Genomic DNA, 20,871 nt, shown 5'->3' on the forward strand with positions numbered 1-20,871 from the left:
TGCTTCGGAGACAAGGTTTCTAGAAATGCTCAGTATAGATCCCCCCCCCCCCCCCCCCCCCGGAAACCTGTCACCAAGGGGAGACGTGGAGGGTTAAGGTTTCACAGGCAGCGTGTCCTTGAACCCAGAGTGATTGGGTTTGGCCTCCGGCAGGGCCACTGGGTACTCTGTCGTGGCGAAGAGCAGGGTGTCCAGGGTGGTCTCCGTACACTTGGCAATGAAGCGGATGAACGGCCTCACGTCGCCTTCGTTGGCGACCTCCAGCACGTGGTAGTACTCGGACCGCTGCTCCTTGCGGATGGTGATGGGCGGGTAGCCCGCCTGCATCAGGATGAGGTTCATCAGCAGGCGCGAGGTCCTCCCGTTGCCGTCGATGAAAGGGTGGATGTAAACGAGCTTATAATGGGCCAAGGCCGCACACTCCACGGGGTGCAGGTTCATAGCGTCCTCCGAGTTGAGCCACTGGACGAACTCCTGCATCTGCTTCTCCACATCCTGGGGATGGGGAGGGATGTGGTGTCCCACCAGGACCTGCGTGGTCCGGAACCTGCCGGCTTCCACGGGATCCACGTAACCCAGCACCCGCCTGTGGATCTCCAGGATGTCGCCGATGGTGACGGACCCCATGCGGGACACCAGCGTGGTGTTGACGTACTTCATCGCCGCGTGCATGCCGATGACCTCGTTCTGCTCCTCCAGGCTCTTCCCTGGCACCGCGTAGCGGGTCTCCAGGATGTGCCGGATCTCCGCGAGGCTGAGGGTGTTGCCCTCGATGGCCACCGTGTGGTAGATGTGGTGGTAGTACGTTTCCTCCATGACCCTCTGCAGCGCCGAGTTGCCCTTGGGGATGGACATGACCTTCCTCACCTTGTCGTCGATGATGCTGAAGTAGCGCTGGTCGATCTCCTCCACCAGCGGCAGCGTGCGGTCCCGGTGGACCAGCGCCTTCTCGTGGGAGGGCGAGAGGGTCAGCGCCCGGGTGTACAGGAAGTCCGCCTGGATGATGTCCTTCTCCTCCTCGGAGAAGATGCCGAACTCGGTGAGCGCGTCCACCGAGTCGGGGTCCATGCTCAGGGCGTGCAGGAAGAGCTTGTGGGCCTTCTTGCGCTTGCCCTGGCGCTTCATCTCCAGGGCCTGGTGCAGGGCCGCTCTGGCTTCCAACCTGGCGGCTGGGAAAGAGCCAAAGCAGCGTTAGCAGGGTGACCTGTGACCTCTGCTGGGCCCCGGGGAGGACATGGCCTTGGGTTTGTTCTAGGCAGGCTGTTCATGCCCGGTACCACTGCATGTGATGGACCCGCATGTATGCACGTGGTGGTTTTCCATGTGTCCCCAGAGCCATTCTCTGTACCCCAGGAGGTATCACCTGGCCCCCTGCCTTCCATTTGCCATATTGGGGGGCTATGAGCCATCAAGGCCCTGCTTGCATCTTCTCCAGCTCCTGGCTGTCCTGGTGATCCATCTGACGGTGCCTCCCCTGCCTCTAGGCCGGGCTGGGAACAACTCCCCGCTGGTGCTGGCTCCCTAGGCCTCCCCATCCCTGGGCCCTCAGCTTCAATTCCGTTCATCTTCAGCCACACCTGCTTGACATCTAGTCTCCTTCCCCCAGTCTCTCCCCGAGGGCCCCCCCACCCCCAGCCAGAATCAGCCACACACACTGGGCTTCTTTAGTTCCTTAAGTGCCCCGGGCTGGGCTCTCCTACCCTCTGGTCTCTGCTGGAGCACTCTCCCCTCACAACGTTCCACTGGGTCACTCCTGCTTACACACTCGGTCTCAGCTTAGGTGCCCCCTCCTCCGGGGAGCCTTCCTGGTGTGCTCCTGTGACCCCCTTTGCTCCCCCATCACCACACTGGTGACGCTGTACCTGTCACCTGTCTGCCTGTACAGGCTGGGAGGTCAGGGCTGACTTCTTCACTGTATTACCCATGCCCCGCCCCCAGGACACAGAGAAGTGCTGAAGAGAGCGGCGTCCGTGCCATGGGGGAGTGAGACGACTCCATTGTTTCTCCCTTAGAATGTACACAAAGACCACGGACTCAACGAAGGATCACCTCAACACCCCAATGCACCCAAAGGATCCCCGCGCAGGAGCGCCCGAGGGTGGGGAGCGGGGAGGTGGGACAGGGAGGACGGGGACAGAGTGTGGGAGATGAAGATGGAGAAGTGTGTGCAGCCTGCAGTGTGTGGGGCAGGGCAGGTTCCCGCCAGGAAAGGACACCTCCCTCCGGCTCCCCACTAGGCTAAGCCCCGGAGAGGCAGCTGGGAAGTCTTACCGGTGCCCTCAGCCTCTGCCGCTGGCGGGGCACCGAGCTGTGAGGCCACCAACTTGTCTCCCCTGCCCAGACACCCCGGCAGGACCCGGGAAGGGAAGCTGGGAAATGAGCGTCCGGGATGCCAACAATCGGTGCAGGGCGGCGGCATCTACAGCGTGCCAGTGGACCCGGACTGAACCCAGAAACACGCCCACACGTACAGGGCATCCCCCCAAATACAGCACCCAGCACACAACGTTTGTGATCCCATTACATTTTGCAAATGAAACGTATTTTAATAAACTCCGCCTTTATAGTTACTCAAAGTGCGTATACGTTTTGGGGGACACCCTAAATACATGGGCAACTGATTTCCGTAAAAGAAGCCAAAACATACACTGGAGAAAAGGAACGTCTCTTCCATGACTGACCCCGGGAAGACGAAAGAGCCACATGCAAAAGAATAGAACAAGTGCCAGCAGACCAAACACAAAAAGTAAAGCTAAAGTGGGTTCAAGATGTGAAGACCTGAAACAACAAAATACAGTCAACCCTCGGTTCTAGAATGTCTCTCATCTCAAACAATTTGCTTTCCAATCAGGTTGTTCACAGAAAGTCTTGGTTGTCGACCAAAACTTCAGTTTTCTACCTGACAACCCTTTCGTGCTGACAAAAAGCATCTCTTAGGCAACAAACACAGGAGAGGATGCTTTTGCTGCTGGTGAAATGGACAGTCAGCACAATTCCAAAACAGAAGAGGCCATCAAGAGCGCCAATGGGTAAAAGTGCTCACAAAACAAGTCAGGCGATTTGAATAGGTAGAGAAACTTGGGAATTGGGTACATGAGAAGCAGCTGGTGATGGCATTTTGGAGGCAGTGGTATAGTTCAGTGGTCGGCAAACTGCGGCTCACGAGCCAAGGCTTGTTGACTAATGAGTTTGCCGACCACTGGGACAGGGGCTTAATCACAAGGAACAACAGCCTGTGATTATTGGAATCGAGAGGCGTCTAGGTCAGTGGTTGGCAAACTCATTAGTCAACAGAGTGGCAAACTGGCTCGCGAGCCGCAGTTTGCTGACCACTAGTATAGTTTAAGGCTAGTAGGGGGTGGGTTAATAAATTTAAGAAAAGTTAAAACGAAATCATTTGGGGATCTGGAACAGAGTAATTCAATTTACATTATTTCTAATGGGAAAGATGATTCTGTTTTCGAACAACTCGCTTCTCAAGCAGCCTTCTGGAACTAATTGAATTCGAGAACAGGGGTCCCATTGTATAAAATATATATATATATATATATATATATATATAGGCACTAAACGTACAGACCTTGCTTGGTCTTAGGGATTTTTGTGAACTTGACCCCAATGGTAAGGGAAGTAAAATCAAATGAATGGCACTGCATCAAACCAAAAAGCTGCACGGCAAAAGAAACCATAAAAACAAAAAGGCAGCCAACCGAACGGGAGACGATAATTACAAATCACACCTTCAATAAGGGGCTAACATGCAAACTACATAAAGAACTCATACAATTCAACAACAAGAAACACGGTTAAAAAATGGGCGGGGGACCCGACTAGACATTTTCCAAGGAAGACACAGCCAACAGGCATCTGAAAAGATGCTCACCATCACTAGTGACAAGGGAAACGCGAATCAAAACTACAAGACACCATCTCATACCTGTTACAATGGCCACCATATGACTCGGACACCCCTCTTCTGGGTATCCACCCCCACAATGTGAAAACAACTTATAAAGACATCAGTAACCCTATGTTCACAATAGCCAAGACATGGAAACAACCCAAGTGTCCTTTGACGGATAAAATGGATAAAGCTATGGTACACACACATAATGGACTATCTATACTACTTAACCATAAAAAAGATGAAGTATTGCCATTTGCCACAGAATCAATGGATCTTTTTTTTCTTGATATTTTACAGAGAGGAAGAGAGAGAGTTAGAAACATCGATGAGAGAGAAACATAATCAATCAGCTGCCTCCTGCACACCCACTTCCAGGGATGTGCCCGCAACCAAGATACATGCTCTTGACCAGAATTGAACCCGGGACCCCTCAGTCTGCAGGCCGACGCTCTATCCACTGAGCCAAACCGGTTTCGGCAGCATGAAAAGATGGATCTTGAGAGTATCACGCTCAGGGACGTGTCAGACGGAAAAGGACAAGAACCGTATAAATTCACTCATATGTGGGATATAAAGCAAAAAGCAACAAATACTAAAACAAAATGGTGGACAACAGAAAGGTGGTTTCCGAAGGGGAAGGGGGTTGGTGGGAGGACGAAGAGGGTGCGCGGTGACAGAGAGAGACTAGACTTCGGGTGGGGAGCTCACAACAGAATATACAGATGTCCTCTTATAAAGCCGGACACATGTTATTAACCAATGTTTCCCCGGTAAACGACATACACGATAACAGATAAATAAAATGTGCCACAATCCAAAAAAAACACACAAAACCCCCAGAGCCGAGGGGAGGCCGCCGCTGCCTTACCTGGGGAGGCCGGGGCCTTGGGCGGCAGCAGGCCCGCGTCCCTGGCGGTGACGCTGAGCTCCGTGCAGGGGCTGGTGCACCTGCCGGCGGCCTGCTGGGCCCGGTCCCAGCTGCTCCGGAGCAGGGAGAAGCCCCTGAGCAGGGCCAGACGCTGCTCCTCCACGGCCCCCAGCGGCAGCAGCAGGGCCAGCAGCGACCCCAGCGCCATGCTCAGCAGCGTCGCCCACAGGAGGCGGCCCCAGACGGGGACCCATTTGGGTTCGGCCACGGCCATCACGGACGCCATCGGCGCGAGTGTCATCTGGGCCCGGGGGGGCGCCGCTCGCACATGCCGGGTCCTCCGAGAGCCCGCGCCGGACCTGGAAGGAACCGAGAGGTGTGGGGGCTGAGCCGGGGAGCCGCTGCGGGGAGGACACGTTCCTGTCTCCGCGCGGGCGTGGAGACCCTGCTCTTCCTGACTCGCATGACCAGGGGGTGGGGGCAAGCAAGGAGAGGGTACGCCTGGGGGCGGGCCAGCCTGAGAAGCAGCGCGGCAGTTGCCCAGCATTTATTTTTATTTTTATTTTTAAATATATGTTATTGCCGAAGCCGGTGTGGCTCAGTGATAGAGCATCGGTCTGCGGACTGAAAGGTCCCAGGTTCGATTCCGGTCAAGGGCATGTACCTTGGTTGCAGACACATCCCTGGTAGGGGGTGTGCAGGAGGCAGCTGGTCGATGTTTCTCTCTCATCGACGTTTCTAGCTCTCTATCCCTCTCCCTTCCTCTCTGTAAAAAAATCAATTATATATATATAAAAAATTAATTATATATATATATAAATAATTGATTTTTTTACAGAGAGGAAGGGAGAAGGATAGAGAGTTAGAAACGTCAATGAGAGAGAAATACCGATCAGCTGCCTCCTGCACCCCACACCACCCCTGACTGGAGGGAGATGTGCCCTTGACCGGAATCGAACCTGGGACTTTTCAGTCCACAGGCTGATGCTCTATCCACTGAGTCAGACCGGTTTCGACGCCCAGCATTTATTAAGCACTTGCTGTGTGCCAAGCAAAGACCTGCACAGACCCTCCTGCAATCTACAGCAGGAGCTGATGCTACTGTCACCTGCCCCCCCCCCCCCACACACACAATGAGGAACAGGCTCAGAGAGAGGAATGGCTCTTGCCCCAAGTCACCCAGTGGGCAAGTGGCAGCCTTAGGGCTTGGATTCAGCTCCCTGTGGCTCTAGAGCACATGTGTCAAACACAAGGCCCGCGGGCCAAATCCGTCCCGCCAGGCCTTGCAATGTGGCCCGCACCGCGCTGTCATCACTGCACTCCGCTGCGTTTCCATCACAATGACAGTTTATGACTGTTCAGTAAACCATTCGGCCCGCGATTTAGGCTGGATTTTAGATTTTGGCCCCTTCTCTGATTGAGTTCGACACCCCTACTCTAGAGTCTCCCCCTTCATCCTGTGCTGCCGAAACCTGTTTGGCTCAGTGGATAGAGCATCGGCCTGCGGACTGAAGGGTCCCAGGTTCGATTCCGGTTAAGGGCACATACGTTGGTTGTGGGCACATCCCCAGTGGGGGGGGGGGGGTATGCAAGAGGCAGCTGATCGATGTTTCTCTCTCATCGATGTTTCTAACTCTCTATCCCTCTCCTTTCCTCTCTGTAAAATATCAATTAAAAAAAGAAGTCAATAAAAATATTTAAAAAAAAATTCCTTTGTGCTGAGTGTCTAGAACACACACACACACACACATGGGCTACGACAGTTCCGAGGCCCATCTTTTCTGATAAGCATGACTGTCTGCTGCTCTGATTTATTGCCCAATGGCGGGGCGCCCTCTTCCCGCCCTTTCCCTGCTACTAGCCACGAAGCCAATCCCTCTCTCTGGCCTTCCTCCCTTTCCTGGCTCCTCCCCCAGAGACGGTGGGGTCCCAGCCTAGAGTGTGGGCAGCCAAGCATCTCAAAAAGAACGAACTCAGGGCGAGGGCCAGAGCGAGTGACCCCTCGTCCTGTGTCCAGGGGGGGCTGTGGTTGGGGCTGGCGGTGGGAGTGTGTGTATGGGGGTGGGGGTGGGGGGAGGGATGCAAGCACCATTATGCTAACAATAACCATTTATTGGGCAACTATGGGGTGCTGAGCACTGAGCTGTGTGCTAGCCATGCATTATTGCCACAACCCTCGGTACCTGGAGGAGGAGAGCTAGCCAGCTCCATTTTGCAGGAGGAGGAAACAAGACACAGAGGCAAGGCAGGGCAGGCCAGCCCCCCGGAGGTCCCCGGGGAGTAAATCGAGGCACCAGGAACGAAGCCCAGGTGCCTTCCAGCGCAGGTGCCCAAGTCTCTCCACCCCCCATCCACCACCAGGGCCTGTGCACCTGCTCCGGCTGCTCCTGGGGCGAGGCCTCCATGCACCTGAAGGGGCTCATCAGGTTTTTGATTGCTTCGGGCTGTGCGTCTAACGGAGGAACCTGGCTCCTTACACTGTCTAATGGAGACGGTGTGGGTCTCTGCTTCGTCCGGGTGCTCTGCGCCCGCACCCAGCGAAGCCCAGGTGCCTCCCTGCTCGGCGGGGCTGGAGTTCTCCGGGGACCCGGGTTCGCGCCAGGAGGGAGCAGGGCGCCCCTGGAGGCGCGGATTCCTCGCCCCCGACTACGCCGCCGAGAAGGGAGACACCGAGGCCCCGGGAGGGACGTGGACTGGGCTAAGGTCATCCCGGGGAGGCGTCCCTTTCCGAACCGCCACCCTCCGGGCCCTCGGCCCTGCCGCCCCTTCCCGGCCCTCGGGCTCGCCCCCTGCTCACCGCGCACCTCCGCCCGCCAGGCACCGCCGCCGCCTCCTTCCCGGCGTTCTCAGGCTCCCTCCGCCGCCGCCCGCCTCCTGACCCCGCCCTCCCCGACTCGCCATTGGTCGGTTCGTCACCCTCCTCGCCGCGGGTTGGCTCCCCTCACTGCTCCGCCCCTCTCACTTCCGGGTTCTCGCGTCTACGTCGGCTTCCCGGGAAAGACTCGCCGTGGGCTACTCCCATTGGCTGGCTTCTGCGTCGCTCTCGGGCCCGCCGCAGCCAATAGGCAACGGGAGAGGCGGGACCTGGGAGAGGGCGCGAGTGGCCGGTGCAGAGAAGGCCGTGCAGGTGCGATCTGGGCAGGTTCGGTGCAGGCATGGAAACTTGCAATCCCGCCCGCACCTCCCCTGGCCTCAGTTTCCCCAGGTGTAATAGGAGGATGCGGATGACTTGCACCTCTCCACCCTGCTAACCTGACTCCACAGCCCAGTTCTTCCTCTCCACCTTGTGCTACCAGGATCACCTTTTCCCCTTTTTTTCACCATCTCCCCTTTCCTCCCTGACTTTTAAATTTGGATCCTCCAGAGAAGGGCCTGGCTGCTTGCTTTGCTTCCTTAGAGAGACAGAGGATTTTTCCCCCCTTCACGCAGAAGCTGAAACCTCCATCGTAACTCACAAATACTGTACTGAAACATTCAGGACCTGCCCAGTAATTTTAAGCATGAAGATGTTATGTCAGCCCGGCTGGTGTGGCTCAGTGGTCCGGAGCCGGCCCACGAACCAGGAGATCACTGTTCAATTCATGAACCAGAAGGTCACGGTTCAATTCCCAGTCAGGGCACACGTGTGGGTTACGGGCTGGGTCCCCAGTAAGGGGTGTGCAGGAGTCAGCTGATCAATGATTCTCTCTTATCATCGATGTTTCTTTCTTTTCTCTCCCTTTCTCTCTGAAATCAATAAATAATATATATATTTTAAAAAGATGTTATGTCAACCAATGATCATTGGTGTGATTTCAACGCTAACAGGAGTCTCCCGTTTGGGCCGTGGAGAAGAGAGACTCTGCAGTGAGAACAGTCCGGGGTGAAACAGCACAGCTGTGGGACAGCAGGCTGTGAGGTGGCCTAGGAGAGGCGGCCCCAGTTTTTGGCACCGCAGCCTCCCTGTGACAGCACTCCTCTCTGGTGAGCTAGCTTTGGTGCCACAGCTCAGCTCTGGCCGTCAGGATCTGACCTCCTTCACCACACACATTCCCTTCCGGGAGCCACGCCAAGGGAGTGAGGGGCTGTGGGTGTCGCCTTTGGAGTCACACAGCCCCCAGTTCAAACCCCATGTTTACCACTTGCAAACTGAGCACATTCAGCGGTTTGACCTCCCAGATTCCCGTTTGCTTTTTGCAAGATTGGGACAATGTGTGGACCGTATAGCCCCTGGGGTCTTGTGTGAGGACGAAGTGACAAGTGTCTGCTATCGCAATGGTTTCCCAGAGGAGGGCCTGCTGGGTAAGCAGCTAAAGGACCGGAAGTGGTTGGTGGAGGAGTGGAAAGCAGTGAGGCCCTGGGGCCAGACAGATGAGTGTTCACATGCAGGGCCCAGTACTTACTGTCGGTGTGGCCTTGAGCAGGTCACTTATCCTCACTACACTGGGTCGTATGGGGCTTGTGGACCTATGTCCTCTAGGCATAAGGTGATAGAATCATCTACTTTTATTATTAAAATAATAATAATTATTATTAAAATATTTTTTATTGATTTCAAAGAGGAAATGAGAGGGAGAGAGAGATAGAAACATCAATGATGAGAGAGAATCACTGATCAGCTGCCTCCTGAACACTCCCACACCTTGCATGTGCCCCTAACTGGAATTGAACCCGGGACCTTCAGTCCTCAGGCTGACGCTCTATCCACTGAGCCAAACCAGCTGGGGGAGGGGGGGCAATCATCTACTTTTAGAGGTGCCATCCTTCCTTCACCCCTTCTTGGGATGCCAGTGCAAACACTTTAATGAGTTTAGGCCAGTGGTCGGCAAACACGTTTGTTCACTTTGAGCCAAATATCAACAGCACAACGATGGACATTTCTTTGGAGAGCCACATTTTTTTAAAACTTCTCCTAATGCCACTTCTTCAAAACAGACTTGCCCAGGCTGTGGTATTTTGCGGAAGAGCCACCCTCAAAGAGCCAAACGAACCGCATGTGGACAGGTGTAGGCCATGGTAACAAATCCAGAGGCTAGGTCAGAGCCGTGAGTGAGCCAATAGGGGAAGGTGGGGAGTGTGGAGGATGAGAAAGCACCTCTTTTGTTCAAAATGGGCAGCAGCGTCCCAGCACTGGCCTATGTTTGTTATGCTAGGGGTAAGGTGACCAGGCGTCCCGCTTTTGGCGGGACAGTCCCGATTTTCAACCATTTGTCCCGCATCCCGCGGTGTTTTAAAAAAGTTCTGATTTTTGGAAAGATTCTTTTAAATCTTTTGGGCTTTTCTTTTCTTTTCTTTTTTTTTTTTTTTAAACACCGCAGGATGCGGGACAAATTGTTAAAAATTGGGACTGTCCCGCCAAAAGCAGGACGCCTGGTCACCTTATAAGGGTGCGGTCCAGAAATGGGCAGATTTCCCCATTTCTTTCCAAAAGATGGGTCAGGCCTAGATTTTTCAATAAAATCTCCAGATTTTTAAAACAGTTGGCATGTTTACTTGCCGGCTACACAGAGCTGCCAGATCCCTGCTTAAAGGCTTTTAACGTGGGCAGGAAGCCAGCCCACGAGTCTGCTTACCTGAATGTGTTTATGTAGGGATTTAGAGAAAGCTGGCAATAGAAAAGCCATGTTATGAGCCGTAAAGACATTGAAGCCATTAAGGTCCCCGAAAATAACTGTAAGAAAAGAAAGGGGGGGGGGGGGGGGGCAGGAAATGATGGCAGCCAATATAAGAAGCAACTCCACCAATGGCTCTGCAAATGACTGCACCACCGTCTTTAGACACCAGGGGGCAGTCGTTCACCTGGCATCCCTTCCCCGGTTCAATCCCCCTTGTCAGGAGACACAGGCTTCAATTTTCTTTCTGGACTTCTGTCTGCATTCAGTTGTGTTAAATGCACAAAATGAGGTCCCCGAAGCGATATGGAAGCGCTGCTTTCCCCCGTCTGAAGCATTCTGTGGCCCACCGAGGAGGTTTCTAAAAGTTTCCCTCGACACTTGACAGAGAACCTGCAAAGTGGCTGTGCGGGAAACGCGTCCATTGTGCAAAAACCAGACAAAACCAAAACAGCCCTTCGGCGTCCTTAAGACACGGCTCTCAAGCACTTCTTGCTGGCAGAGGCAGAGGCAGATCCAGGGGCTCAGAAAACACAAAACTCCTTCCGACTTGAGGCTGGACTGCACTGGAACAGCCGCGGAACGACAAGGCTTCATTTAAAGGAAACACGCCACCCTGGTTCTCACTCCCTTCGCCCCCAGGCTCCTCTGTTCCCCAGCCTGCTCTGACTCCCTCACCCCCACCCCCCACCCCACCCCAACCTAAGGATGCTGCAGAGGAAGCAACTCTACACCCCTCCTCCCTGACTGCTCACCCTCCTCCTTAGGGATACCCAGTGAGGTCAGGCCCAGTGTTTTGAGGCACCTCCAAGAGACAGACTTTTGGGGACCCTGTGTGGGTGCCGCTGGGCTGATGGCTCCTGCTCTGGACTTGGGATGCTGCACGTATCAGACTGATTTTAGTTCCGTTAAGTCCCTAATCCACATGTGTCAAACACAAGGCCCTCGGGCCAAATCCGTCCCGCCAGGCCTTGCAATGTGGCCCGCACCGCGCTGTCATCACTGCACTCCGCTGCGTTTCCATCACAATGACAGTTTATGACTGTTCAGTAAACCATTCGGCCCACGATTTAGGCTGGATTTTAGATTTTGGCCCCTTCTCTGATTGAGTTCGACACCCCTACCCTAATCCATTAAGATATCAGACATGCACCTACGTGGTGTTTTCAGAGCAAATCGTTACTTTCAAAAGAGTCAAACATAACTGCTGTTTTTTTTTCTTGCTAAATAACCACCCACTACTCTATCCCATAAAAGCAGGACGGATCATTACAGATTTAACAGAAGACACAAATAACAAGAAAAACACCCAGGCACGACTGTACTGGATATTTTTCTATGGAATTACAAAATACTTCAGACACACAGAAGGCACAGCTAATACAATGGGTACCTGTCCCCCAGTTAAAAAAAGCAAACACCATAGGGTCTTACCAATGCCACCCCTTCCCCTATGACAGTGGTCGGCAAACTCATCAGTCCACAGAGCCAAATATCAACAGCACAACGACTGACATTCCTTTGGAGAGCCACATTTTTTAAACTTCAACTTCTTCTAACGCCAGTTCTTCCAAACAGACTCGCCCAGGCCGTGGTATTTTGTGGAAGAGCCACCCTCAAGGGGCCAAAGAGCCACCACATGTGGCTCGCGAGCCGCAGTTCGCCGACCATGGCCCTGTGACATTCCCTTCCCTCCCTCCCAGAGGTAACCACCACCTTGAACTTGATGCTTATTCTATCCAGGAATGGCCTCTTACTTTCACCCCATCTGTGTATATTCCTACAGAAGGCGTTGAAATGTTCTGCATGTTTTCACATGTTATATGCACACCGGTTTTTGGTGTGTGTGTGGGGGGGCAGCATTACGGTTTAGAGATTGATACCCATTGTAACATACGTCGCGCTGGCTCACTGGTTTCGCACTGCTGGGTAGCACTCCGTTTAGAGCCTGCTCCCCATGTACCGACTGACGGGCGTCGGGATGGCGTTCGGCCCTTCCCTAGGACACAGGCAGCCGGAGGCGTGCCTGTGAGGACAGTGGGCGCCCATGGCTGACCGCCTCCCCCCTCCCCCCCCCCTCCCCGGCTGTTGAATGAAAGCTTTCAGGCCCTGTCGCCATCACTGGCCAGAGACACAAAACCCATGGTCCTGGGGACACGGAGATGGGCTCAGGTGCTCCCCATGCAGCTGAACATGGAAGCCTCTGAAGAGGTGATGGGCGGGAAGCCAGCCCCTGGGCCTGCTTACCTGGATGGGGGCCCCGGGTGGCCACTTGGCTGCATGGAGCACAGCCCCCCGAGGAGCCCTGTCTGCACCCTCCTTCTCCCACGTTCTCAGACTCCCCTGCTCCAGGGCTGCAGGCGGCCCAGCCCGCAGGTCCATCAGCTCCTCCTGCAGGTCCATCAGCGGGTGTGTGTGTGTGGTGGTGGTGGTGGTGGTGGTGCGGGGATGGGTGGGGGAGAGGGGGTGGGAGTGGGGGGGTAGGGGGTGGCACGCTGCACAGACAGGCTATTTGAGCAGCTGGAGTGGACTAAAATGCAGCCCCTATAGGACTCGAACCCAGGGCTCCCCATTGCCACGCCCAGCGCTTCCCATTCTCTGCGTTCATCCGTCCATCCCTGGCGTGGCTTGTGTCTCCGTGTCTGCAGACTGGCTCGCTCCAAGGCTGGGCTCAGCGTCTATAGATTATTTATGTCTGCTTCTCGGGGCTCAGCTCAGCGCCTGGTGGGGCCCTGGTCCTCAGGGAGCCTTGCTTAATGAATAGATGCATGTTTATGGAAGCAGATGAATATTCATGGGGCCGGGAGCACTGCTGGGCTGAGGGCCCGGGGCTGACACAGCCTCTCCGAGGAGGTGCTCCCCAGCAGAGGAGAGAGGCCTGAGCCGCAGCCAGCACGCTGGGCTCTGGGGGAGGGCGTTCCAGGCTGGGAGAGGGCGGGAGCAGGACCAGGGGGTCAGTGCCCATCAACGTCTTAATCCCATCAATTTAGATAAACCCATCAAATTGTTAATCTCATGAAATCCTGAAACCCATCATGGGTTTGTGCTCCGGGGAGGCCAGGCTTGGAGAGTACCAGGCTCGGGGGGGTCTCCTCGCCGTTCCAGGGCTGGGGAAAGCTCCCTGATCACCTCCCTTTGGTTAGTTCAGTGGGTTTCGGCTTTGGCTGCCCATGACAGCAACATGGAGGTTGGGGGTTCAATCCTCAGTCGGGGCTCAATCAGGATGCAACTGATGGATGTCACACAATTTCTTTTTAAAAGATATATTTTATTGATTTTTTTACAGAGAGGAAGAGAGAGGGGTAGAGAGTTAGAAACGTCGATGAGAGAGAAACATCGATCGGCTACCTCTTGTACACCCCCTACCGGGGATGTGCCCGCAACCAAGGTACATGTCCTTGACCAGAATCAGACCCGGGACCTTTCAGTCCGCAGACTGACGCTCTATCCACTGAGCCAAACCGGTTTCAGCCACGCACAATCTCTTATATCAATCTCTCTCTCTCTCCCTCTTCTTCTCTCTCTAAAATCAATAAAAATATATCCTTGGATGAGGATTATTAAGAAACAAACAAACAACGCAGTGAGCATTCCTTGCTTTGTTCTTCTCCTACCTAGACCCAAGGCCAAGGTTAAGTGAGTCAAGGACATGGATGTGGGTGGCAAGGCTGAAGCAACATACAGCTCAGGGCCCCATTCCTCCCCCCCCCCCCCCCCCCCCCCCGCAGAGTGTGAGGGCGCTCTGCGATCCTCCTCTCTTCTGTCCTCAGGACTGGACTGGACTGGGCTCAGCAGTGAGACTGGCTGGGCGCAGGGGCCACCAGGAGCCCAGGCCATGAGGAGGAGCTGAGGAACAGGAATTACATCGCTCCAGTCGCCTCTAGGGGGCGCCGGACACAGCTTCTAACCAGAGGGCCCAGGAACCATTTCTGGGAAGCCCTGCGGTGTTTTATCAAATGTTTATGGCCGTTGGTTTAGGGGGTGAGTTTACAAGGCCCCGCCGGCGGAGCGCTGGGAAATTAAATTCTTTGCCTTGTGACTCAGCCCCAATCACACGGCCGCCAGCCCCGGGATTTATGAGCTGTAAAGTGTGGAGCACAACAGGGCAGGCCGGCCTGGCTGCTGGTTTCCAGCCGGTGTCCTTGGCCAGAGGCTCCTCTGCCCGCTGGTCCAGCAAACACAGGGCTTGGAGCAGCCGGACGCCAGAGGAGGCATCGAGGGAGGGTTTCCTGGACTGTCCAGAGGAACCAGGGCCTCATGGACACTGCATTCCGGGACAGAAAGAGAGTGAATTTCTGGTGTTCCAAGCAGGGGGCAGTGGCAGGGCCCAACAGGCTCTTAAAAGCGCTCTCTCTTGCCAAAACCGGTTTGGCTCAGTGGATAGAGCGTCGGTCTGCGGACTGAAGGGTCCCAGGTTCGATTCCGGTCAAGGGTGTGTACCTTGGTTGCGGGCACATCCCCAGTAGGGGGTGTGCAAGAGGCAGCTGGTCGATGTTTCTCTCTCATCGATGTTTCTAACTCTCTATCTCTGTAAAAAAAAAAATCAATTAAAAAATATAATATATATGTATATATAAATAAAGGTATGGCACCCAGGAATGGTACCCTGCAAGTGAAACCATTATTAACAGTGTGGGGGTTGTGAGTGCAAGGAGCGTTCATTCCCTGCAGAGAAGCCAGGGGCCTAGGCCGGCTTCCACCGCGGCCAAGGCGCGCCCTCTGCTGGCAGGATTGTGAACTCCAACGAACATGACAGGTGCTGGCCAGCTGGCCTCGCAGCGGGCTTCAGGGAACTTGGCTTTGGCTTGATTATAGGACCTGGCTGTCCCCAAAGAGGTGAGAAAATATATCCCACCCACCCTGGCTTTGTGCTCCTTTCTATTTCTCTCTTCATCTCCCTTCCCCCTCTCTGAAATAAAAACACATTTAAAATACAATAAAACCCTTCCCCCCTTTTTTTTTTAAAGTAAAATAAAATTAGTGTGCACCTTTGTAAAGGAGCAGCACGGTCTCAGTGGGGCAGGGCGAGAGAACCCTGCAGAGAATCCTGGGAAGGCATGTTCATACCTACATGTATTTCTAAATTTTTCCCTCCCTTATCTATTGAAAATCATGATACCACCACAGAGTTCATTCTGCTTTTCGTTCTTCTCGGGTTTGAAACTCCCTTCTCTGAGGGTGCCCTTATTCCAGTGTATTTAGTTTTTGATCCGTGAAACCATCCTCCTGTTACTGCTGTCATTTCTATCTTTTAAAAAAAAAAAAAATATATATATATATTATTGATTTTTTTTACAGAGAGGAAGAGAGAGGGATAGAGCGTTAAAAACATCAATGAGAGAGAATCATTGATCAGCTGCCTCTCGCACAGCCTCTACTGGGGATCTGCCTGCAACCAAGGCACATGCCCCTGACCGGAATCGAACCCGGGACCCTTCAGTCTGCAGGCCGATGCTCTATTTACTGAGCCAAACCGGTTTCAGCATGTCATTTCTATCTTGCGTGGACGCCCCCGTCATCCTGCCTACACTCTTACCCCACCGCGCAGTCCCCTGCTGTGGGTCACACTGCCCTCATCCTGCGTGGACTCAGATGGCAATGATTGCTGTTAGTGCTGTTATTATTATCATCTCGGTAGGTGGGTGGGGCAAGGGAGTGGGTGCTGCTCTCAGAGAAGAACCTGCTTGTATCTAGCCAAAGGGGCCTGTCCTGGAGGCTCCCGGGCATGTTTATATTCATACGATGCTTCTCTTCAGCCCCCCCTCGAAGAGGTCAAAGCAATTAAAAATCCTTAATTAGTACCCAGCGTCCAGCCACGGATGGCTGATTCTGAGCGCCGGGCCTTCCTTCTCGCCCGCCTGCCCCCTCAGACATCTACGGGAGGGGGAACACGGAGCAGCTGAGATGATCCCCCTGCTCCCTTTCTATAAAGAGGGAAATTAGCGGCTCTAATAATCATGAATATTAATGTATAGACAATTCCACTCAATTAAAGTGATGATCTATAATTTTGCCTCGGAGCTCGACGGAGGCCATGCCAGGGACTGCCGAGGGGAGCCGGGTGCTTTGCAGCGTGGATGCATTCGGCTTAACTCTCTCCCCTCCGTCTGCGGGCTTCCATGCAGGTCGGGACCTTGGGTTCTTCCCCGACCAAATGTCCCGTGCTCCGGGTTTACGCTTTTCCCCCTTTCTAGGGCCCAGGATACGTCATTGTCGTGGCAGGTTTATGGGATTCTGCCCAACTCACACTGATTGTTTTTCCTGGAACCCCCCAGCCGCCCAGTCCTCACCACTCCTGGGGTGTGTACTCAGGGGTCATATTTGTTCGACGAAGTTCCTCTCTTCCTGGCCAGAGCGAATTGGCCAAAGCGGGAGACCCTAAGCCCCAGATGGGCCAGGGAGAGACTCTTCTCTGGGAATTTGGGATCGGGACCACGAAGGACCAGTGTCAGAGGGAAGACGTGGAGCAACAGCGTAGAGCTCAGGAGCTGCAGGTGATTTCTTCGCCCTGCCACGGGCGCAGGGTACTTGCTCCGTAAATTCACATTTTTGCTTGGGCTCCGCGAAGAGGCATTGCTCTCCGCGGCAGAGCAGCGCCGGATGCTCATTCGTTGGCACATGGATTGGCTAGTTGCTTCAGCCAACACAGGACTGTGCATATGGTGGCCAGATGATTTGCCTCTCCCAGGAAGAAGCCGCCTCATGGAAGAGAACTCGGAATGTCGACCTTGGGCATGAGTATCTCATGCACAACCCAAGGCTACCAGCTGACGTCCTTAGGGTAGGAGTTGGAGGTAGTGCTGGGTGACTTAGACAAACCTTAGAGTTGAGAGGTGTGCATTCTGGTTCCAATTTTTCTGTTTTGACTTGCGAAATACACTGCGTGGCCAGATTATGATGATCTCCGAACACATAATAATCTGGCCACTCAGTATATATTAGAGAGACCCGATGCATGAATTCTTGCATGAGTGGGGTCCGGCGAGCCTAGCCAGGGAGAGGGGACAGAGGTGGTTGGCCAGCCTGGCTGCTGGTCGAACTCCTGGTCGAGGGGACAATGTGCATACTAGCCTTTTATTATATAGGATATACACTGTGTGGCCAGATTATTATGCGTCCAGAGATCATAATAATCTGGCCACTCAATGTATAGGTCCCCTCGACTAGCCCATTTTCCCATGGGAAAAATGTGGGTGTGACACACAGAGATCATTCAGCCTCAGGCCTTCATGTGCATCAGAAGTCTTTGGGGTGGTGTGTCACAGTGCACACTGGGGCTCCACCCCTCATATGTCAGAAGGAAAGGAGCCCCAAAACACACTTTGAGCAACTGTGAACGCATGGCCCTTGACATCTCCTCCCTGTGGTTCCAGCACTGCTACTGCCGGCACCGTCTCCGCCTTTAGCCTTTAGCACTCTGCCTTCTGAGGAAGTCCGGATTAAGGAGTCCCCTTGTGCAACCTTTCCGGCTGCAGGGAGCTTTCCATGGTGCTGAAGTCAGTTCCAGGGCTCTGCAGAAACCCAACCCGCCCCACACACCCACTCCCCCCAAGCATTGTCATCTTCCGAGCGGCTGTTCCTTCTTCACAAAGGGAGAGCGAATCCATCTCAAGGTCTCCTCCACCCGCTCTGAAGTTGTTCCAGCCTTTCCTGCTAGGCGTCGGAAAAAGAAAACCACGTTCTTATTCCCACGCCCCGCTGCCAGGGAGCTGGTTTCCATGACAGCAGAGAGAGGGAATAAAAGCCAGGCTCTCACCTACGGAGGAATTAAGGGCTGCCCTCTCGGAAAACAATGTCTGCAGGAGAGGGCTGGCAATGGAAGAGTGTTTTTTGTTTGTTTGTTTGTTTTTCCCCAATTCATGCAGCCACACAGGATGGGGCTCAGGAGGGGAGAAGGTGTGGGGTAGGGGCACAGAGGGGGAGGGTGGTTTTGTAAGGATGTTCATGGGGAGAGGGACACAGAGGAATGACCATGGCGGGGACAACATCTCACAAGTCCACCTCCTTTTAAATGCTCTGACAGCCGCTCGAGCCCTCAGTCTGTCCTACGGATGTTACTCCGGTGAAAACGTGGGCTTCGAGTGGAGAAGAGATTCACACAGCATCTTCTTGGGGGCTCTTTAGTGCTTGGGGCTTCTCATCCTAGGCCAGGACTTCCCCAAACATGGACACGCTGCCTCCTCTGCCTCCTCCTCCAAATCTGCCAGCCCCCCTCCCATCTGCTCCTTCCCTCCCTGACAACGGGTGCACCTGAGAGCCAGTCTTAGCTGGAGACCGATGGTGAACGGAAGGGCTGCTCGCTCAGGCCACGCTTATCTCTGGAGGCGGCATTCTCACCTAAACTAGCGACTCCAGGGGCAAAGAACTGGCACTTTGTCAAATTAGGAAAAAGAAAAAAAAAATGTGAATACAGGTGCATTTTCCCTCTAGTAGACCATCGAGGGAAGGCGGGGAGGGGGAAACCAGCCCGGAGGTGGGAAGAGGGAAGACCCCCGTCCTGCCCCATTGCCCCAAGCAGGCCGGACGTGCCAGGGAATGAATGCCGGTGGGAGAAGCGCTGGGATAATGGCTTACAGGAGCTGGTGTCCTTGGTGAGGCCCCACCGTGAGCCGCTTCAGCCCTGGCTCCCTGGGCTCTGCAGCTGAAGCCAGCCACCACGGCAGCTCTATTGACTCATCTCCTGCGCTGGTTCCTCATTTCTCCCAGCCCCCTGCTGGTGGCTCAAGAGATCACCTTCCAAACCAGTGACTTGCACCTGGTCAGCGTAACTCTATGTCTGAGCATCTACCTATGAACCAGCAGGTCACGGTTTGATTCCCGGTCAGGGCACATGCCTCAGGGTGGCAGGCTCGATCCCCAGTGGAGGGCCTGCAGGAGGCAGCCCATCAATGATTCTCTCTCACCATTGATGTCTCTCTCTCTCTCTTCCTCCCTCCCTCCCTCCCTCCCTCCCTCCCTCCCTCCCTCCCTCCCTCTGAAATCAATAAAAAACAACAACACACAGCGACTTGCTCTAGATCCCTTGTCTCAGAATAAGTCTCAAGAGATCTCACAATTGCCTTTGACAACCAATGAATGGGGGAGGTAGGATTTGAACCCGGGTCTGCCTCTCTCTGGTGCCTGTGCACTTAGCTGCTGCCCTAGAGCATCCTGTTAAGCTCACACACCAGCGTCCCGGGTGTCTGCAAGGCCACCACGGTGCCCACGTCTCTGCCACTCAACAACCTGCAGCCGTGAGCCCGCTGGACCCGGGCACGTCCTGGGGGGGGGGGGGCGATGCTGCAGAGCCCCGTCTTCCCGATGATGGAAGCGGCAGGGAGAGCAGGCCAGTCCCTGGCTGGAGCTCTGTCCTTGTCGGGGAAGGAGGAGGGGGTGTCTGTGGTTGTGAGGAACGGGGCCCGCGTGCCCATGCTCATCACACTAGTTAGCATGCTGCCGGAGTCCCTGTCTCCAGGCTGGCCACCTCTCAGCCGGGCGATAAAGTAATTTAACGAGGGCTGTGTTCCAGGCCAGAGCTCCCGGAGATGGCTCCCCATTCATCACAGAGGAGAAGCCTGGATCCGCAGCCCCGCGGCTGCCAGCCTCCCAGAGGCTGCAGGCCACTGGTCTCTGAACGGTGGAGTGCCGCTGAGGGTAATGGAGTCAGAGCCCGTCCGCTCCAGTGGCCGCCAAAGCGCCTCTCCGCCCGGTCCTCGGTCTGATGCGAATCCCCGGGCTCCCGGCATCTTGTCCTCCCCACGGAGAGTGAGCTGATGGGACCGGGAAGAGTCTGCTGCCCACCGACGCCTGCTCTGCTCTGCTGCTTCGCCAAGATGTCACTCCCCGGAGAAGGGATGGGGAGCAAAGGGAACGGGTTTCGGCCGAAACCGGTTTGGTTCAGTGGATACGTTTGTAACTCAAACTCGATGAGAAGCCATTGGAGGGTTTTAAAATATGCATGCGCCATCATCAGTTACGTGGTGCCGGACGGTCCCTTGGGCTGGGGATGGAGTAGAGATGGGGATGGAGATGGAGGAGGTGGGCGGAGCTCAGAGATGGCCAGGAAGGAGAGGGAGGAGGGAGACTTGGCTGAGGATTGGGCACAGCGGGAGGCAGAGGCGCTGTTGAGCTCCAGGGGTAAAGGGGTGCGTGGGGACAGGAACGGAAGCACTGTGAGGGAGGAGGAGGCCTGGGAGGGGTGAAGATGATCCATTTAGGTCTCCGCAGGTTTGAGGCATCCCTGAGACCTCCAAACGTGAGCCCTGCCGTAAACTGACAGGCTATTCCCCTCTCTGCAGGGTGAGCACTTTATGACCCATTAAAGCTGATTTTATGACTGCAATCAGGAAGCAACTGGGGTGGGGGGTGGGGCGCAAAAGGAAAACACCCCAACTGTACTGTGGACGCCCAATTGAGTACAACTCTGCAGCCCTAGAGAGAATCTGCAGGCAAGGAGAGGGTGTAGGGGAACAGCGGGAGAGGGGCCTGCTCTCGTCCCATCCCTCAAAAACTCTAGGACAGCAGGC

The 20,871-nt window shown here is 54.6% G+C and overlaps 1 protein-coding gene and 1 non-coding gene across 3 annotated transcripts; one reads left to right on the forward strand and one right to left on the reverse strand.

The window, feature by feature from the left end:
• Window positions 1-55: 55 nt before the first annotated feature.
• Window positions 56-7,644, reverse strand: FICD (FIC domain protein adenylyltransferase). Of its 2 annotated transcripts, none has more exons than XM_045585645.1 (3): window positions 7,580-7,644; window positions 4,776-5,134; window positions 56-1,169 (listed from the first exon to the last, which is right to left on the reverse strand). In XM_045585645.1, the coding sequence occupies exons 2-3, from the start codon at window positions 5,074-5,076 to the stop codon at window positions 94-96; spliced, it is 1,377 nt and encodes a 458-aa protein (XP_045441601.1). In that variant the 5' UTR covers window positions 5,077-5,134; window positions 7,580-7,644; the 3' UTR covers window positions 56-93. The 2 variants fall into 2 exon arrangements, with proteins under 2 accessions (XP_045441601.1, XP_036304830.1); XM_036448937.2 differs by having other exon boundaries at window positions 7,573-7,633.
• Window positions 7,645-10,303: 2,659 nt separating this feature from the next.
• Window positions 10,304-10,433, forward strand: LOC118725783. The gene has a single exon (XR_004990124.1). It is a non-coding gene; the product is annotated as a small nucleolar RNA SNORA33 (small nucleolar RNA).
• The last annotated feature ends 10,438 nt before the right edge of the window (window positions 10,434-20,871 follow it).

The sequence above is a fragment of the Pipistrellus kuhlii genome, unplaced genomic scaffold, assembly GCF_014108245.1.
Source record: "Pipistrellus kuhlii isolate mPipKuh1 unplaced genomic scaffold, mPipKuh1.p scaffold_m20_p_20, whole genome shotgun sequence".
Lineage (NCBI taxonomy): Eukaryota > Metazoa > Chordata > Mammalia > Chiroptera > Vespertilionidae > Pipistrellus > Pipistrellus kuhlii.

Bases quoted from the DNA above. Each gene is read 5' to 3' on its own strand.
- FICD (XM_045585645.1), bottom strand. From the start codon at position 5,076: ATGACACTCGCGCCGATGGCGTCCGTGATGGCCGTGGCCGAACCCAAA. The intron at 1,170-4,775 runs GTAAGGCAGCGG...GCTCTTTCCCAG, and splicing joins CAAGGCCCCGGCCTCCCCAG to CCGCCAGGTTGGAAGCCAGA.